This window comes from Siniperca chuatsi, linkage group LG16 (genome assembly GCF_020085105.1).
Source record: "Siniperca chuatsi isolate FFG_IHB_CAS linkage group LG16, ASM2008510v1, whole genome shotgun sequence".
In the NCBI taxonomy this organism is placed as follows: Eukaryota; Metazoa; Chordata; class Actinopteri; order Centrarchiformes; family Sinipercidae; genus Siniperca; species Siniperca chuatsi.
The window spans coordinates 6,051,563-6,070,938 of record NC_058057.1 but is presented as its reverse complement, the minus strand read 5'-3'; the positions used below and the strand labels follow the sequence as shown (position 1 = coordinate 6,070,938).

General features: G+C 43.2%; 2 protein-coding genes across 2 annotated transcripts in view; both read right to left on the bottom strand.

Annotated features, from left to right (window-relative positions):
- The window catches only part of ptchd4 (patched domain containing 4), a 66,114-nt gene that overhangs the window by 25,814 nt on the left and 20,924 nt on the right, over positions 1-19,376 (bottom strand). The window lies entirely within an intron of this gene.
- Positions 665-1,651, bottom strand: LOC122863192 (protein ALP1-like). The gene is made up of 2 exons (XM_044169417.1): positions 1,071-1,651; positions 665-977 (listed from the first exon to the last, which is right to left on the bottom strand). The coding sequence occupies exons 1-2, from the start codon at positions 1,640-1,642 to the stop codon at positions 806-808; spliced, it is 744 nt and encodes a 247-aa protein (XP_044025352.1). The 5' UTR covers positions 1,643-1,651; the 3' UTR covers positions 665-805.

Here is a 19,376-nt window from a genome sequence, read left to right as displayed (position 1 = left end):
AGAGAGTAGCATCTGACAGGGCAGAGAGATACTTGTCTCTCTTTGAGAGATTTGTAAAGAAATGATAACATGTATATAAATTAGATTTAATATTTCTTTCGTTTTAAATTATTGTTTGTTGTATTTGCTTTTCTTACATCAATAAATATTTTAGAAATTGAGTTTCAGTAGATAAATAAGTAGGTAGATAGATAAATAAACAGTTGTACATAAAGTGGTAACATGCAGGCAAGGCATATGTTATTTAAACTTAAGGTGAGACACCAAATCATATAATGCCTGTCAGAAAAATGCCTTCTTCTCAAAATGACATCTGCTTTTGACTTTACTTGACGCCATCAAATTTGGCATGCTTCATTCTAACTAAAATAGTTTCTGATTCATAGAGACGTTTTTTCCATTGTCATTGCCATTCTATGAGGTGTATATTTAAAAAACAAAAAACAAAACAGTTAATAACCATATACACAATCATTTTTAATTTTTCATCAAAAATACAATATTGATGACAATTTTACATCACAGATAACAATTTAATTAATATAACGTTGATAATAATAACGATTGTAATAATACCATTTTCATTTCACAGCATTCACTGGACATTTAACCTTGGGGTTTACCCCCTTAGTTATAATCATGCTCCCTCAGACATGCAGGCAGCTCTCCAGGGGCAGACACCAGTGCCGCAAGTCTGGCACAGAGATTATTTCCTGAGCGCTCCTGATCATCATCATCAGGAACGTTACCCCGATCTTCTTTATCATCCTCGTGACGTTTCTCCTCCTCCTCCTATCGCCTGTCATCAGAGTTTGTGGAGGATGCAGCATGCTGCTTTAAGTTTTGGGGCAAATAGAGGGCGAATCTCCAAAATACTCAGGAAAATGGCTCGCCAGCTGGTTTTTAGCATGCCGAAGGTGCGCTTAATGATGGTCCTGGCCTTGGCATGGTGCTTGTTGAAGTGTGCTTCAACAAGCCTGATGATTAAAATACAGGTAACATAAAATCTATGTAGTGTTTCAAATGTAAAGTAACAAATATAATAAACAATTTACTCTGTGTATTCTTACCCGCTACAGGCTGGCGGTATGGCATCATGAGGGTGACAGGTACGGCATGGGTATCCCCCGTCTCCAAGAAGAAATATGCCAGCTGGTGGATAGAGGGACTCCTTGTACATTGGAGATCTCCGGAGGACAAGGGTGTCATGGACTGACCCTGTGTTGCTAATGTAAGTATCCATTTCCAATTTACTTTTGCTGTACACACCCTGGAGTACCACTGAAGTGAAGATCTTGCGGTTAATGTAGCACTTCTTTTGTGGTTCAGCATGTGGGAGTATTCTGATGTGGCACCCATCTATTGCACCAGCCGCACAGCCGAATGCCTCATGGCCAGCCAGGTGAGCAAATCCTGCCCCCATCTCCTCCATCTCTTCTATGGGGAAATCAATAATCTGGTGAACAATTGCCATCATCTCTTCCACTAAACTGTGGACTATTCTGCCAACTGTGGCTCTCAGCATGGCGAAGATGTCTGCTGTCACTCTGTATGAGGTGCCACATGCAAGCCAGTAGAGACACTTCAATTTCATGGCTCCATCCATGTGGCTTTTGCCGAGGCAATATCTGGACCAGCACATTGATGGTGTCCATGGAGAGTCTAAAGGCTGGTTTCAGGTCAGCCTCAGAGAAGAACATGCAGAGGATGGGTACGTAGTTGTTTATATGTGCATACCTCTGAGAAGGAGTTTGATCCTGTGTTTAAAAAATAAATATATATATATATATATATATATGTATTTAATATTTATGCCTATTTTACTTTATATATATATATATATATATATATATATATATATATATATATATATATACTATTTATTTATTATTAACTGTATATATTTAACAGTTATTAACTGTTTACTGTGCTTGTTCATGAATATTTCACAAAGATGTAAGATTTAATGTTATGTAACGCAAAATTAATTCATTATGCTTTGTATTGCCTCTATTATGAAAATGTCTGTTCCATTTGTATTAATTCTATTCTGGTTATTTATATTTCATTAAAAAATGTACAGATGTATAAAAACAAATATTTATTTATTTATTCCTATATTTAAGATATATGTATTATGCTAATTATTAAGGTCATGGGGTGTTGTAATGTGGGCCTCTAAATGTGATCAATTGTAAGACTGAGTAGTTGGAAATTTGCTGGATATTAACAAGGTGGTACTAGATATTAACAAGGGGGTGGGCCTATAGCATCACTGTTTGTGAAGAACCCTGTTATTCATGTTTTATACCTATTTCTATCTACTGTATTTATTCTGTTTATTTTCCAATTAATATTAAATGTAAGCACTGCTTTAGGTCAACTTTATAAGATAACAAACACAGCCAGTGACAAATGCTAGCACTTTGAAAAAATAAAAAAATAAATAAACAACAGAAGCAGTATGAAAGGGGGCTGTCATTTTGGGGCACTGCAGGAGGCCTCTGTGCTAGGGGTTTTGCACAAAATCAGCAAGAAAGCATTGTCGCAAACTGTCAACAGTGTTCTGTGTGCTTGTGACCTTGCAAGTTCATTCTTCCAAGAACGACTAGCAAGAATGTTCTCCCCAAGAACACAAGTCCGTTCTTTGCATTCTTGGGTTTGAGAAACACCTTACGTCAGCATGCACTGACGCATTCCTGAGTGAGTCAGATGAGAAGATTGATAACCACTGTTGTGTGTATATGGTAAATATGAAGCCACCAGCAGCTGGTTAGCTTAACTTAGCACAAAGACTGGAAACAGGAGGGAAAGGCTGGCCTGGCTTTGCCATTATTTCCTCTCAAATATAACATTTTACTCAGTAGCTCCATTGTAGAAATACAGGGACGCTTTGACACAGTTAAACATAGCTTTAAAGCTTCACAGAGCGTAACTGGCTATGGAACCGTAGCCCCAACTATCAAACCTGAAAACTATCAACTATTGAATGCTTGACCAGATTTTAAATGTACGTTCAGAATGAACACAAAGCAATTTTATTGCTAGCTTTATTTGTGTTTATCTGACTGCTGGACTTTTTGTACATTCCATGTTTGTTCGCCAAACAGCCAAAGTACTGAGAGTGTTTCCATCACAGTAGTTGTAGCTAGCTAGCAACATGCACAATGTTTATGGAGCCATTGCCCCTGGAGATAAGCATACATTTTTTGTACATTTTCAACTAACATGGATAAATCCTCATTTTTTGAGAAACTTTTGTGAAAGTCTTTTTAAAAAAACATTTTAAGGTATAAGGTAAGGTATCTAAAAAAGCACAATCTTTTTAGATATTGCATTGAAGCCAACAACAAAGTACTAAAGTTACAAAAACTGCTCAGTAGCACCCATCACTTTGCAAACTCATCCATGGAAACACGTGCTGTAAACTTTACTGTAGTAAACACAAGGTCCACAAATTATTCCACTACTATTCCTTGAACTTTCAACCATATTCTACGTCCTTCTTCAGCTAACAGAACTTGATGAAATTGCTAGGTAAGTGGATCTCGTGTTGTATCTCTAATGTTGAGAATGAATCTCCACGCTTAAGTTACAACCATCTTTGGTGGCGCTATCATTTCCCAGTGCACCTCTATGCTACATAAACTCAATACTGCTGGGACCACAAATGTGATTTTTAGTATGAAAGTAAGAAAGTTTGTGTCTGATTATGGTGGAATGCATTTGTTGTTTGACTTTCCACCTATATATATAATACAGATATATAATACACCTGCACACAGTTTATGCAAGGTAGGCATTTAAAACAATTTATGCTCTCACTGTGAGTCAAATATGGCTGAGGTGAAAAAGATCGGATTACTGCATGTTGTGGTAAGTAAATAAAATACAGTTTGGGAAGATCAATATACTGAGCTGATAGAACCATCACTTCCTCTGTAATTTCACAGTATGTTTCATAAGTCCTGCTCTGCTCTCTTTCCTTTCCTCCTAACCCTGCCTGTTTTTACATATCCAACAGCCATCACATATCCATAGAGGGAAGGAAGTGACAAGCTCAGCTCAGCAGTAATTGGCCAGCTTACAGATGACACAGCAGACAGGGGAGACAGACAGGAGGAGAAGCTGCTCTATATTAAACTTAGGTCCACCCGCAGGGTTATTCAGAGAGAATAATGGATTAGTTTTATTATGATGTTAAAGGAGGCTTTGATGAAACATAAAGGGAAACCATGACACAGCTTTACATTTAACAGGCCACATTTTGATTCAGAGGGGGGAACTTTCTCTTGTATATCTGGATGAAATCAAACTTTGTCACAGTGTTACAGAGGTACATTTCTGTAAAGTTTCGTTGTTGTGTGGCTCGTAGGGCTATGTGTCAAACATTAGTACTTTTTTGGTACCAACGGAAATTTGCCCACACTGCACATAGTATCAAAAACGGTCAAGTACTGAAGTCTTACAGTCTCTTCGTTCTGGCTGGTAACAAAGGCTTACCAATAGCATTATTCTGGCATCACAACACCTTACAGTGATGAGTGGTACCTCACCACACATACCACTTGGCATTTAGGTTAGAGTTTAATTTCCGTCTCATCAGACTGAAGAGTTTTTTTGGCTTTAAGTGCTAACACACATACACCAGTTGGGCGGTTAGCTTTTACTCAGGAGTGGCTTTCAGTTGGCCACTTTGCCACACAGACCTCATACATAGAGAGGTGTAGAGATGGATGGGAGTTTTGGTTGTTCCAAATCTCCTCGATTTCACAGTGATGGAGCCCAGTGAGCTCCTGGGAACTTTCAGTGCAAATGCATTTTGTTCCAGATCTATGCCACTACCAAATATTGTGTTAGAGGTCTATGAAGAGTTAATGGAACTTTATAGACTTGATGTCACACTGACATATGCAACCACATATGGACAAATGTGTACCTTTCAAAAATGTGTCAATCAAGTGTTACATGCCATTCTGTGTTCTGCTATTGTTTTGCTTGTGTGTGTGTGTGTGTCTGCTCTATACAGCTGCGTTCTAAGTGACTGATGACTGACGGATGGCACCTGTGTGATGGGTCTATATAGGTGGCTCCTTACTCTGCCCACATTCTCTGTCCCTCCCTGGCATCCAGCTTTTCATTTGTTCTCTTTGTGTTATCCTTTTTGTAAATCAATGATGTAGTCTTTTGCGTCTAAACTGGCGTCGTTTCCCACCTTGTGTTGTGCCAGTTTTTGAACCGGTCGTAACATAATGGGGGCTTGTCAAAAGATCAGTTTGGTGAGTTAATCTTTGTACCCCTAGAACAGAAAACTAAAACATTTTCTGTTTTGTTTCTGTTAGTTAGGAGGTTCATGCTGATGTTGTCACATGAGGTAGATTTTTAAGTAAGGGTTGATTAAGTAAGCTTTCGGGTGTTGGTGTGACCATTACCACGTTATTGTTTGTGGTGCGCTAACCCTGGGGTGGCCCCTTGCCATGCCCAGGAAAGCTGATGAAGACTAGTTGAGTTCTAGTTAGATAGGAGTACAGTCTGTTAGGTAGAGAGGAAACCAGGTTCTAGAGTAGGTTAGTTAGAAATGTCAACTGTTTCATGTGGCAGGGGTGGCAGTATTGCTGAGACTATTTCTATACTGTGTGGCCTGAAATAGTTGTTGAGTAACTGCTTCTGTTATCCAATTTACAGGTCCATTCTAACGATGATCAAAGAATATTATTCTTGGTGGGGTCTTTACTCAATACCACTGCTAACAACACACTGTCTGCCCGTGGCTTGTAAACTACAGTTACAAGTTTGTTTGTTTTTTGCATTGTCTCTCGTTTCCCCTGCCAGCTGCTGTCAATCAAACACAAAACACTGACACACCCTAAAAAGAGGCTGAGAGGATCATATTTGATAGATCTCTCAAATTTGCTTTTTCACTGAAAAAAGGGATGACTAATTGTGATTTCAGTTGGACCATGACATTATAGCCCCTAGTACACACAGGGGATTAAAAAAAATTCTGACTTTTTTGTAGTTTCTGTAGTTTTCACAGAGGAGATGAAGGGAACAAGAACCAACTAAGAAGCCACAGGACTATATTCAGATAAGATAATTAGGTCTATGGTGTATATCACCAGGACTGTGCAGAATGAGGCTCAGAAGTGTCTGATTAACTCTGCTACACCAAAGGTGTTAACATGTGGCCAACAGTTAAAAATGAATGTAAAATATTCTTCAAAAAAGCCTTTCAACTCATTTCATGCCATCAGATACTTCACTGTATTACTGGATTATCACTCCACAGCAAGATTTCAGACAACCAATATAAACTGTGAAAAGTGAATTAAAGATTAACTTTTAGGTTGGCGTCTATAATGAATTAATGTTGGGAAAATTATGTAGAAACTAAACTTTCAAAAATTACATATCTACATATATACAACATACACATTTTTTTGAGGCAGTTTTAATGTCCATGCTAGTTGTTATAGTGTACCACGCTCCTGGTCCTTATTCTGAATTCTCAAAGTTTTTATCAAGTTAATCCTTAAAACAGATAAAGTAATTTTTGTAGGTGATTTCAATATTCATGTGGACGTTGTACTGCATTTAGCTCATTATTAGATTTGACTGGCTCCTGTCAGAGTGTACATAAACCCACTCACTGTTTTAACCAAACCCTCAACCTTGTTTTGGTATATGGCATTGAAATTGAACATTTAATAGTCACAGAATCCTTCATTATCAGACCATTATTTAATAACTTTTGAACTCCTATTACTGGACTGAACACCATTAGGCAAAAACTCCTACTATAGATGTCTATCTGAAAGTGCTGTAGCTAAATTTAAGGAAGCAATTCCATCTGTATTTAATTCAATGCTATGTCTCAATATAACAGAGGACTCCTTTGCTAATTTCAACTACTCCCAAATTGACCATCTTGTTGATACTGCTGCAGGCTCACTCGATTCTATCACCACTCTAAAAAAGAAGACAATAAAACAAATAAGGTTAGCTCCATGGTATAACCCCCAAACCTGCAAATTAAAGCAAACAACCAACAACCTGGAAGAATCTCGTTTAGTCGGGCAAGATAATCTTAAAACATATAGGAAAGCCCTACGTAATGCCAGAGCAGCCTACTACATCATTAATAGAGGAAAATAAAAACAACCCCAGGTCACAGCTCTAAAAAAATCATCACGTCTTGCTCTCAACCAGTACTGATGTATCTTCAAACACAGGAACCTTTAGAAACAACTGTAAAACCTGATATATATTTTGACTGCTTTGCTCCTATCGACCTTCTTCAACTAACTTAGCTTCTCTGCATTGGCGCCCTGTAAAATCCAGAATAGAATTTAAAATCCTTCTCCTCACCTACAAAGCTCGTAATGGTCAGGCACCATTGTATCTTAAAAAGCTCATAATACCATTATTACCCAACTAGAACACTGCACTCCCAGAATGCACGGTTACTTATGGTTACTAGAGTCTCCAAAAGTAGAATGGGAGCCAGAGCCTTCAGTTATCAAGCTCCTCTCCTGTGGAATCACATCCCAGTTTGGGTTCGGGAGGATGACACCATCTTCACATTTAAGAGTAGGCTTAAGACTTTCCTCTTTAATAAAGCTTATAGTTAGGGTTGGCTCAGGTGAGTCCTGAACCATCTCTTAGTTATGCTGCTATAGGCCTAGACTGCCAGGAAACTTCCCATGATGCACCTCTTTCGTCTCTCCTCCTCTCCCTCTCCATCTGTATGCATTTTTATCCCATTAATGCATGTTACTAACTTGACATCTTCTCTCTCCTGTAGTTTTGTGCTTTCTCATTTCTCTCCTCTCTCCTTCTGTCGCTTTCAGCAGGTATTTCTACCTCCGGAGCTGCAGAGACGGGATCTGTGATTGTGGGCCACCTGCTGCCCCTGTGTTCCTGGTGGACAACTGCTATTACAGGTACAGCTCTGCTACTATTATTGTCATTATTATTCCTATGACTGTCATTCCTATTATTATTAATTTATCTCTTACTCAAAACCTCTCTCTCTCTCTCTCTCTCTCTCAAAACCTAACACGGCAGCCCACCATTGAGTCTTGTTCTGTCCAAGGTTGCTGCCTGTTAAAAGGAAGTTTTTTCTTGCCACTGTCACCAAGTGCTTGCTCGTGGTGGGATTTGTTGGGTCTCTGTATATAATATTATAAAGACTATATAGTATACTATATATATATATACTTCTCTATAGGAAAAGTGCAATGAGATAACATCTGTTATGAATTGACGCTATATAAACAAAATTGAATTGAATTGAATACTTTTGACATTAATGACGTTGAAAATTCATACATATATGATGGTCCACTGTTTTGTACTTAAAAAGGTGCCCAAGGGAAAAAATAAGGGCTAGTGGCTAGAAACTGAGTTGTTATATGAAGAAAACCAGTGGAGAACTGGGCAGGTTTCTTGGTGAGTAACCAGCATTAGCTAATGATGCCGCTTCCCAATGTTGTAAAGTCTGCTATCACGTACCAGGCAGTACCAAAACAAGTGGCGATCTCCTAATACCGGCAACAGTAATGATACAACAGATACTAATGTGCAAGGATCAGCTTGCTAGGCTAGTCATATCTTGCATTGCATTGCTCAACATAATGCTAACTCGCCACTACATTTATGTAACTGCAGGGGGGAGAGAGAGAGAGAGAGAGAGAGAGAGAGACACAGACAAACAGACAGACAGACAGACAGACAGACAGACAGACAGAAAGAGAGGCAGACTTAGAAACTGAGAGAGGAGTTTTCTAAGCATATTTTTCATTTCAGATGTGGCAAGGAATACACCTGCATAAAACTCACTCAGGCACGAAGACTAGCGCTGCTCTTTTTCCTGTTAGGAAAACTATACTGTAGACTCAATGTCCTGACATGCTGGAATTTATAAAGCCTGCACAAACACAAAGATTAGCCAGGATGTTAAAATGCAAACAAAAATGAGAGAAAACAGATCAACTGATGATATGACAGCTAAGGATGTTGATTCTCTTTTCACAGAGAGTCAGAGAGTCATGTAATATTCTTGATTCCAGATCGAGTAATGGCATGGAGGAAATTTAATGGCCCAAATATTAGACAACCCTAATTATAAGACGTAAAAGTAAAACATGAAATAAAACTATTAAAGCAGAACATAAATCCCACATTAGTTTGTCTCTCAGTCCCATTCTCACACAGTCCTGTCAGGCTCTTAGAGTCAAAATGATTTTCTCCGGGAATTAGCACTTTCAGCTCCTCATCATCTGTGAAAGCATTCTCGGCTACTTGACAGATGATTCGGTGCCCTGCGTGTTTCTGCAGTAAAGACGTCGGGAGACGCTTTTGACACGTTTTCACTTGTCAGGTATTTATTTTCCATGCCAGCAACACACTCTACATGAGCCCTCAGAAACTCCTGGAGGTTAAACTGGGCTAACAAAATTTTTTTAGGGCTAACTCTAAAAGAACAAACATGAACAAACTTGGAGACAGTCGCTAGCCTAGCAAAAATAAATCTACAAACAACCCATAATGAAACATTCTCTGTAGGTGATGTTGTGAATAATACGTAATTGTCTATACCTCAAATATAATACAACCCCCGCTTTTTCAAACCAACTTTTCATGAAAAAATATTGTCCTTTATTCGGGCTAATACAGTATTTTTAGAAATCCATCTTGGCTATGCGGCACCACATTTTTCATAACATGCGTGTACACACAATCCATAGATAATAATGAAAAACGATAAAATAGGGAAAAAAAGATCGATCAAGTACGTATCTGATTAGTAATTCATTATTCTGCTACTCGTTCCCATCCCTAATGACAACTGCCAACACACACTACCACTTACTAGCACAAAGTGCGCTGTGGGGACACTGACTCCCTCGTGATGTAATGTAGCGCAATGTAAAACATTATAAAAAAACAACAATTTTGTTCAGGGCATTGCTGCTTTTTTCTCAAAACTTCTTATGTTATGGCTTGTAAAACCATAATAAACCAAACTACAATTCTAAAATCATATATTAACTTTTCAATGCATAATTTCCATTAAACCTGAAGTTTGAATTCGTAAGAACTTCAACTTACAAGTTGCTCTTTAAATTAAAAACTAAACAAAGCTTTAAATAGTGATGCTGTCTCAACAGGGGGCGCCACACTGCCATTACAGATTAGGTATCAGTTTCCATTTCACTTCTCAGTGTCTGCCTTGATGTGGAGTTGATATAGTGATAGGGGTGTGTCTCAGTCAGGACCTCCTAAGAGGAGGGTGGGCGTCTGCTGCTTCTGAGGTCCTGTCACATGAAATTATAGACTTAATCAAGTCCTTTCCACCTCCTTCGCCCTTCTCCACCTCCTTCCTCTCTATGTGATTTTCTTTCTTCCTCCCCTCTCCTCTACCTCTTCCCACTGTCTTTGTCTCTTCCCTTTTCCTCTACACCCTCCTTTTGTTCTTTCCTATACATCAAATACATTTTTCTCCTCACTCTTTTCTCCTTGACTTTCCTTATTAGCCTCTCTCACCACCCCACCCCCATCACACCTCCCCCCTCTCCTCTCCTCTCCTCCCCTGCCTCTAGGTCACAAGGAGCTGATCCAGCCTCCTGTTCCTGAGTCTTAAACTTCAGTTATGTCAGCCAGCAGAGCTGTACCGAAGCCCTAGGGATCCAATGACCTTAGGAGTGCACAGCGAGGAAATGTAAGATATACTGTAGTGTAAATGGACAAAGTATATCTGAAGAAGAAAGAGAGGAAGAAAAGCGAGAAGGGGATAAGGCAAAGGGAGAGACACAGTAAGAGATATTAAGTATGTACAGAATGAAAAAAAACAACACATCACAGTGAGGGTATATGTCTGTTATGCTGAATATTAATTTTAAAATGTAAAAATCATTTTCATGACGATGGACATTATTATAGGTTGGTTTGTTGACTAGAACAAATAATTACAAATAAAACTGGCGTATTTATGTAGGCAAATTTATTCGTTTGAGTGTTTTGGCAGTCCATGTTTATTTTCCAAACAGCCAACCACAGCCAATGTATTGACTGTACATACATAGCTATAGCCACAAATCCAACCCAAATGTTGCATTCTTGATACAGCGGTCAAAAACTGAGCTTTCCAAACTCTCTCTGTCTCTGCACTCTTTTCCATTTTGTGTGTGTCGCTGTGAACAACCCGCCCCTCTACTGCTGGCTGGCTATGTTCCCCAATGATATACCTGCTTTAATCCATCAACCACATTCCCACACTGAAAAAAAGAAAGAAATGTTGGGCCCACCATGTACAATGCTGCCTGAAAACATTATATTGCATCTGCAGTCTTCAAAACGCACAATTATAGCATAATATGCCAGTGGTACCTCAAACCTCTCTACTCATTTAAGAAGACAATGTGTGCACTGACAGTAAAGTTACTGAAAAGGGCTGTAAGCGCAAGGCTAGTTAATGCCAGTGTTAGCAGCTAATGCTACTTCCAACTTGTCCAAACTCCTCCCATTTACTGAAACCATGACATGTTTGATTTACAAGGACGTGTGTCTTTACAATGCTACTGAATATACCAAATTCAGAAGAATGACCTTGATCCAGGAACTGAGGTTACGGTAAGCAGTCAGCAAGGTTTTAGTGAAAAATTCATCCTGCGCAGATACTAGCTGACAAGTTATTCAGTGTATCACTGCCTGTGTTTACTATTGTTTGTGTGTAAGAAGATTTCTGATTCAGTACTTGAAATAATAAATCTGAAAATTCTATTTATAGAAGTCACACTTTTATTTATTTTTTAAAGTGAAAATATAAAAATCTGATTACAGCTAAATTGAATCGGCTTCAAATTGCAACGTATCGTATATGTCTCTTCATTTTCCTCTGTTAAGTATGGTGACCCTCAGGGGTCGGTTTTGGGACCAATTGTATTTTCTTTATACATGCTTCCCTTTGGGCACATTTTTCATAGACATGGTGTCTCTTTTAATTTTTATGCTGATGATACACAGATGTACCTGCCTGTTCCACAGACGCTGCAATGAGTTCACTCTTGAGATCCTTGTCATCGGTTCCCAGCACATGGCAAAGCAAATTCTGCCATCTGCAGGTTCCCTATTGCATCGCATTAAGCCTGTTGCAAGGAATCTTGGCATCTTGTTTGATAATAATTTAACTTTTGAGCAGCACACCACAAAGCTTGCGCAAATGTGTTTTTATCATCTTGTAAATATTTCAAAAATACAATCTGTCATCACTACACGCCTTCATCTCATCATGCCTGGATTACTGCAACAGCCTTTTTACGTGCCTCAACCAAAAATCTATTGATGGACTCCAGACTCCAGAAATGTGATCAAATAACTCCTGTTTTAGCCTCTTTACACTGGCTCCCAGTATGTTTTAGAATAGATTTTAAGATTTTACTGATTACTTTTAAGGCACTTCATGGCCTCTCTCCCTGCTATAGCTCTGACTTCTTAGTACCGTATGCTCCGGCTGTTACGGACAGATGGGCAGGAGACACTGAGGTAGAGACACAGATTGTTTTTATTAATAAAGGTTAAACAGGCAGAGAGTTACCGAGTAGGTGGTGATTACTGATACCGTCCTTTGTAAACTGTGGTTGGAGATCGGGAACAGGAAACACGCTGGAGCTTGGAGATCACAGGACAGGTGACGGGGACACAGGCGAGGAGACACACATGGGGATAGGATTGAGTCCAAAGCCGTTGTCTGATATGGCGAGGAATAACGTCCATGTAGAAACGAGACCAGACACTGACTGAGGTGAGTGGGGTGTTTATATACTGGGGTTGATGTGGTGCAGATGAAGGTCAGGTGTGTGATTGGAAACATGTGCATAATTAGAATTCTGGAGAGGGAGTGCGTTGTGGTTGTGGGGTTGTGGAGCCTGGCGTGTGACAGTACCCCCCCCTCTCTACGGCCCGCACCTGAGGGCCGAGGACCCCGACGTTGTGGTGGCCACCCTCTTCTACGAGGGGCAGGTCGGTTTGGATGGTCTGTGTGGAAGGCGTCAAGTAGAGAGGGATCGAGGATGTCGTGTCTGGGGACCCATGATCTTTCTTCGGGACCATACCCCTCCCAGTCCACCGGGTACTCCAGGATGCCACCACGGTGCCGGGAGTCCAGGATCTCATTCACGCGGTAGGCGGCTTCATCTTCCAGGATGAGCGGTAGGGGGGGCTTGGTTGTTGCACCAGGCTCTGTGGAGACATGAACAGAAGGGTGGTGAGGTTTAAGTAGGGATACGTGAAAAGTAGGATGGGTTTTGTATTGTGCAGGTAATTGAAGTTTATACGTGACCGGATTTATCCGTTTGATGATGGTGAAGGGGCCAATGTATCTGGGACTGAGCTTTCTGCAGGGCAGGCGCATCCTGATGTCTCGGGTGGACAGCCACACCTTTGGCCACACCTCGTCTGTGGTCGGCTGTTAGTCTGCGCCTGCAGAGCGCCCGTTGCAGTTGATGGTGGGCTGCGTCCCAGACCCTCTCACTCTCTCGGAACCAGTAGTCGACTGCAGGCACCTCTGAAGGTTCCCCTGACCACAGGAAGAGAGGGGGTTGGTACCCAAGTATGCACTGGAAGGGAGTGAGTCCAGTGGTAGGCTGGCGTAGGGAGTTGTGAGTGTACTCAGCCCAACCCAGGAACTGGTTCAAAGAGTCCTGGCGGTCATGGCAGAAGGTACGCAGGAAGCGCCCGATTCCTTTCGATCTGTCCATTTGTTTGTGGGTGGTAACCGGACAAAAGGCTGACGGTCACACCTAGGAGCAAAAAGAATGCTTTCCATACCCGTGAGATGAACTGGGGCCCTCTGTCGGACACGATGTCCTCGGGGATGCCATAATACCTGAAGATGTGATTAAACAGTAGTTCCATGGCCGTGGGTAGTCCTCTGAGGGGGAGTAGTCGGCAAGACTTCGAGAAGCTGTCCACGACCACCATGATACACGTGTTGTTGTCTGAAGCGGCTAAGTCGGTGACGAAGTCTACTCCTAGGTGTGACCACGGTCGGTTGGGAGTGGGCAGTGGACAGAGTTTACCGGAGGGAAGATGGCGTGGGCCTTTTGTGATGGCGCATTCCTGACCTCCCTGTACGTACCTTCTCACATCCCTGGCCATATTTGGCCACCAGAAGCGTTCTCGTAGCAGAGAGAGGGTTTCATTGGCCCTGGGATGACCAGTGCCCAGAGATGTGTGGGAAGAATGTCATGGTGGGCCGTGGAGCCCCCCCAGTCCTTGTGTGCTTCAGTGTACCTGTCTCTCCTTGTGTTTCCTGGCTATCCCCTGTCCGTCCTTGTGTGTGCATGTGGGTGTGGGTGTGTCTGTGTTCTGGTCTGGCTTCCCGGTCTCCTGTCTGCTGCTGATCACCGGCACACCTGTCTTTAATCATCGCTGATCGACACGGTTTATATACCAGGCACCTCCACACTACCGATGCCAGATCGTCCTCCATACTCGCGTACGAGTAAGTGAAGATAAGTTGTTTCGGTTTTGTTTCTCGCCTTGGTGGTAATGCCGTCTTGGAGTTACCTCCGTCTTGTCTTTGTTACAGACTCTCGCTCTGCCGGTGATCACTGCCTCAGTCTGCCCTTCGGGTCATCTGGATATCTACTACCACGCCAGTCTTGCCATCAGGCCGATTTCGCCTCCGGAGCCTGCCGGCTACCCGCAGTACACGCCTGTCTTCACTGATCCTCCGCCTGGTCGGCTCAGCCCCCTCCACTACACTCGCCAGTCCAGAGCCAGCCCACCTCATCTCCGTCCAGAGGCCACGGGTCACGCCAGATCCTTCGCTCACTTACAATTATCTGTTCATCGGGGAGTTAGTCTGGGGCATATAACCGGGATAGTGCGTCTGCTTTACTGTTCCGGGAGCCGGTGTGATAGGAGATGTTAAAGTTGAAACGCGTGAAGAAGAGGGCCCAACGAGCTTGACGGGGGTTCAACTGTTTGGCTTCCCAGAGGTACTCTAAGTTCTTGTGATCGGTTAGTACTGTGAAGGGATGTTTAGCACCCTCCAGCCAATGCCTCCACTCTTCCAGGGCCAATTTGATGGCTAGGGGTTCCCGGTTGCAGATGTCAATAGTTTCTTTCTGCCGGGCTGAGTTTCCGGGAGAAGTAGGCACATGGATGGAGTTTGGCTGGGGTACCCTGTGATTGTGACAGCACTGCTCCTACTCCAGTGGACCACCTCTACCAGGAATGGTCGTTCCGGATCAGGGTGAACCAGGAGCGGTGCACTGGTTAATGCTTCCTTCAAGGTTGTGAAGGCCTCGTGGGCAGCGGGTGGCCAGGACAGAGACTTGGGCTTGTTGCGGAGGAGATCGGTCAGAGGTTGGACTATGCTACTGTAGCCTTGAATGAAGTGACGATAAAAATTGGCAAAACCCAGGAATCTTTGTAGTTCTTTGATGGTGGTAGGTGTGGGCCAGGTCCGAATGGCTTCGACTTTCCCCTCATCCATCTGGATGCCACTACTACTGATGTTATAGCCGAGAAACTGCACTGAGGTTTGATGGAAGGAGCATTTCTCTGCTTTGAGGCAAGTTGGAATTCCCTCAGGCGTTCCAGGACCTCCGCAACGTGGTGGCGATGTTCGGCCAGACTCCAGGAGTAGATCAAGATGTCATCGATGTAGACTAGGACTGACTTGTGGAGGAACTCCCAGAGCACCTCATGGATGAAGTCCTGGAATACAGAGGGGGCGTTGGCCAAGCCATATGGCATGACTAAGTATTCGTAGTGGCCAGTGGGTGTCACGAAGGCGGTCTTCCACTCACCCCCCTCACGTATACCCGGATGAGGTTGTACGCACTGCGGAGGTCCAGCTTTGTGTAGACATTGGCACCACGAAGCTGTTCCAGAGCTGCTGGGACGAGGGGAAGAGGATACCTGAATTTGATGGTGATGCGATTGAGTCCCCAGTAATCCACACAAGGCCGCAAGCCTCCGTCCTTTTTGGCCACAAAAAAGTAACTGGATGCCATAGGGGAGGTAGAAATTCGGACGTATCCCTGGGCTAAGGCTTCCTCTATGTACTCCTCCATGGCTCTTTGCTCAGGGATAGACAAAGGGTAGATCTTCCCACGGGGCACTGGTTCAACCGGTATAAGGTTGATGACACAGTCCCATGGCCGGTGTGGGGGTAATCTGGAGGCTCTCCTAGAGCAGAAAACATCCCTGTAGGCGGCATAGCAGGCAGGGATGTCCACAGACTGTGGACATCCCGCGGGCTGATGTTGGACATCCCGCGGGCTCTTGATGGAGGTGGTACAGACCGGACGTTCCCTTGGCCGAGGATGGGATGGTGAAGGCAGGCGAGGGAAACAGTCTGGATGGCAGCAACGAACCCACCCTAACACCTCGCTGGTGGTCCACGAAATAATGGGGTTGTGTTGTTCCAGCCAGGGGTGCCCTAAGATTACCTCCGTGGTTGAGTCCTCCAGAACCAGCAGATGTTGTTGCTCCTCATGCAGCACTTCCACTCGGATGGTGACGGGACCAGCGGCCCTATGGACACGGGCGCAGCTGAGGGGTCTTCCGTTTACTGCATGGATTTGGTAAATAGAGGGCGTGGCTGTGGTTTTGTGGCTGAGCTGGCGGCTGAGGGCACCGGATATGAAGTTGCTGACCCGGAGTCGATGAGGGCTTGTACTGGTAGAGACATTTTGGGAGTAATCAAGGTTATCAAGGTGGAAAGTGGTTATAAATTTTTAATGGTAGGAATGATGGCACTAACCAAGGGTCTGAGAGGACGAACGGGGCACGAGGAAATGCTGTGACCGGCAGTTCCACAGTACAAGCACAACCCCCGGGTCAGCTTTCTCTGCCGCTCAGCTGGAGTTAACTAGCTATTTTCCAGCTGCATGGGTTCTTGGTCGGGTTCTGGAGGGCGGTGACTCTCTGGCTGGTGGAGGGACGAGATAGAGGATAGCTGGTCCTGGTGTTCATTCAAACACGCCTGCATACGGGTGGCGACTCTAATGGCTAGCTGGATGAACCTCTCGAGGCCGATGGTATCCTTGTATGCTGTGAGATGCAGCCTTACCCTGGGGTCCAATCCCTGACGGAAGGTGGTAATTAGGGACTGTTCATTCCACCCGCTAGTAGCAGTGAGGGTTCGGAACTCCAGGGCATAATCAGTGACTGACCGGGAACCCTGCTTCAGGTGATAAAGACGCTCACCTGCGGAGGTGTCCCCGGCCTGTCTCCTGAACACCTCCTTGAAGTGGGTGAGGAAGTTCGTCAGGGATTGGGTCTCTGGTCCGTCTTGGGCCCAGATGGATTTGGCCCATCGAAGTGCCCTCCCTTGGAGCTGGGAGATAATAAATGCTGCCTTCGATCGTTCGGTCGGGTACAGGGAAGACTGCATCTCCAGGACCAGTGAACACTGAAGAATGAAGACGTTGCACTCCTCCGCCGAGAAGGACGTGGGTTTGGCCATGGGACTAGCGTATCCCGGAAAGGGTGGAGCTGCGGTGGCGGAGCGCTGAGTCCACGCCACAGGAGGTCCACCAGCTCCTGGAATGGGTCCATGGCACTCATGTTGTCATCCTACGACGGGTCCGGTCTTCTGTTACAGACAGAAGGGCAGGACCATCTACAGATGGTTTTTATTAATAAAGGTTAAACAGGCAGAGAGTTACCGATTAGGTGGTAATTACTGATACTGTCCTTTGTAAACTGTGGTTGGAGATTGGGAACAGGAAACACACACTGGAGCTTGGAGATCACAGGACAGGCGACGGGGACACAGGCGAGGAGACACACACAGGGATAGGATTGAGTCCGAAGGCGTTGTCTGATATGGCGAGGAATAACGTCCATGTAGAAACTAGACCGGACACTGACTGAGGTGAGTGGGGTGTTTATATACTGGGGTTGATGTGGTGCAGATGAAGGTCAGGTGTGTGATTGGAAACAGGTGCGTAATTAGAATTCTGGAGAGGGAGTGCGTTGTGGTTGTGGGGTTGTGGAGCCTGGCATGTCCGTGACACCGGCACATATTTTGAGATTCTCGAGCAGAGGTCTTTTGTCTGCTCCAGAGAGCTGGCTGAAAACTAAAGGGGACAGAGCGTTTGCAGCCAGGGCCCCGAGGCTCTGGAACAGCCTGCCCGAGGAAATCAGGTTGGCTGAGTCAGTGATCTCTTTTAAGTCCCTTCTTAAAACATACTTTTCTGATTTTACTTGAGTTTTAATTTTCTTTAAACTGTCTTTTACTTACTTGTACTTACTTAAATGTTTTTTATGTTTTAAAACCAGATGGGTTTATGACTTAAGTGTTTTATTTTGCTGCCTTTGTGAAGCTTTTGTAACATTTTGAAATGTGCTCTATAAATAAAGATTATCATTACAAATTTTTCTGTATCTACATACAGTCTGAGAGGGAAAAATACACACCCCTACTAGCTAGCAAAGTGTGTACTGACTGTGTCTAAACTGTTTTTGTATATGTGCTTTGTTGACAACTGACCAGTTCTATTGTTTTTCTGTTGTTTCTTTTGTCTTTGTGCGTCCATAAATCAAAATTTTTCACTCAAGTGGAACCATTTTCAACTCAAAGCAGATGCATCTTTTCCTCCATTGGTACCTCCTACAGCTAATTCACCACTGTTTGCATGTCTTTGTATTGACTTTGTTATGGGACGATGGAGCCCTCAATGTTCTGGTGGCCTAGTGGTTACCATCCAACGTCCCCTGTATGATTCTAGCCAGTGTAGACCACTGCATGTCATACCCCTTCATCTCTCCCCATGTTTCCTGTCTGTATCTACACTGCCACTATCTAATATAGGATACAAAGTTCTTTAAAAAGTTTAATCTATTTCAGTGAGTCATCACAAAAATCATGTGACACCACTGAAATATGACTTTAAATGCAAATTTGAAACATGAAATAAATCTAAATTTGAATGTAGATTCATAATTAATTCATGTAGGGTTTTTTTCTATAGTACTCCGGTATTCTGATGTGTGTTAGCCTTTTGTTTCTCCTCATCGTTGATATACACTGTAATAGAGTTTATTATTAAATCTACTACACTGAGGACAACATCCCTTGAAGCTCAGTGAAATAATGAAAAACCTTGCACAGCAGTTGAATGTATCCTCAATGCAAAAATCACAGAAGAAAACATGCAAAATTGCCTGAAAGTGCTGCACAAATGCAGCTGCAAGGTTCACACAAACACACATATGGACACACACATGCCACTCGCCAACAATTCTGCTAATCCCTTCTCCAATCAACCTGACCTGATTGTCAACCTCTGATAAGCCCCCGAACGAACCACTACACACACACACACACATACAAAACACACAGTCAATCTCTG

Bases quoted from the DNA above. Each gene is read 5' to 3' on its own strand.
- LOC122863192 (XM_044169417.1), bottom strand. From the start codon at position 1,642: ATGTGCTGGTCCAGATATTGCCTCGGCAAAAGCCACATGGATGGAGCC. The intron at 978-1,070 runs GTAAGAATACAC...TTTAATCATCAG, and splicing joins ATACCGCCAGCCTGTAGCGG to GCTTGTTGAAGCACACTTCA.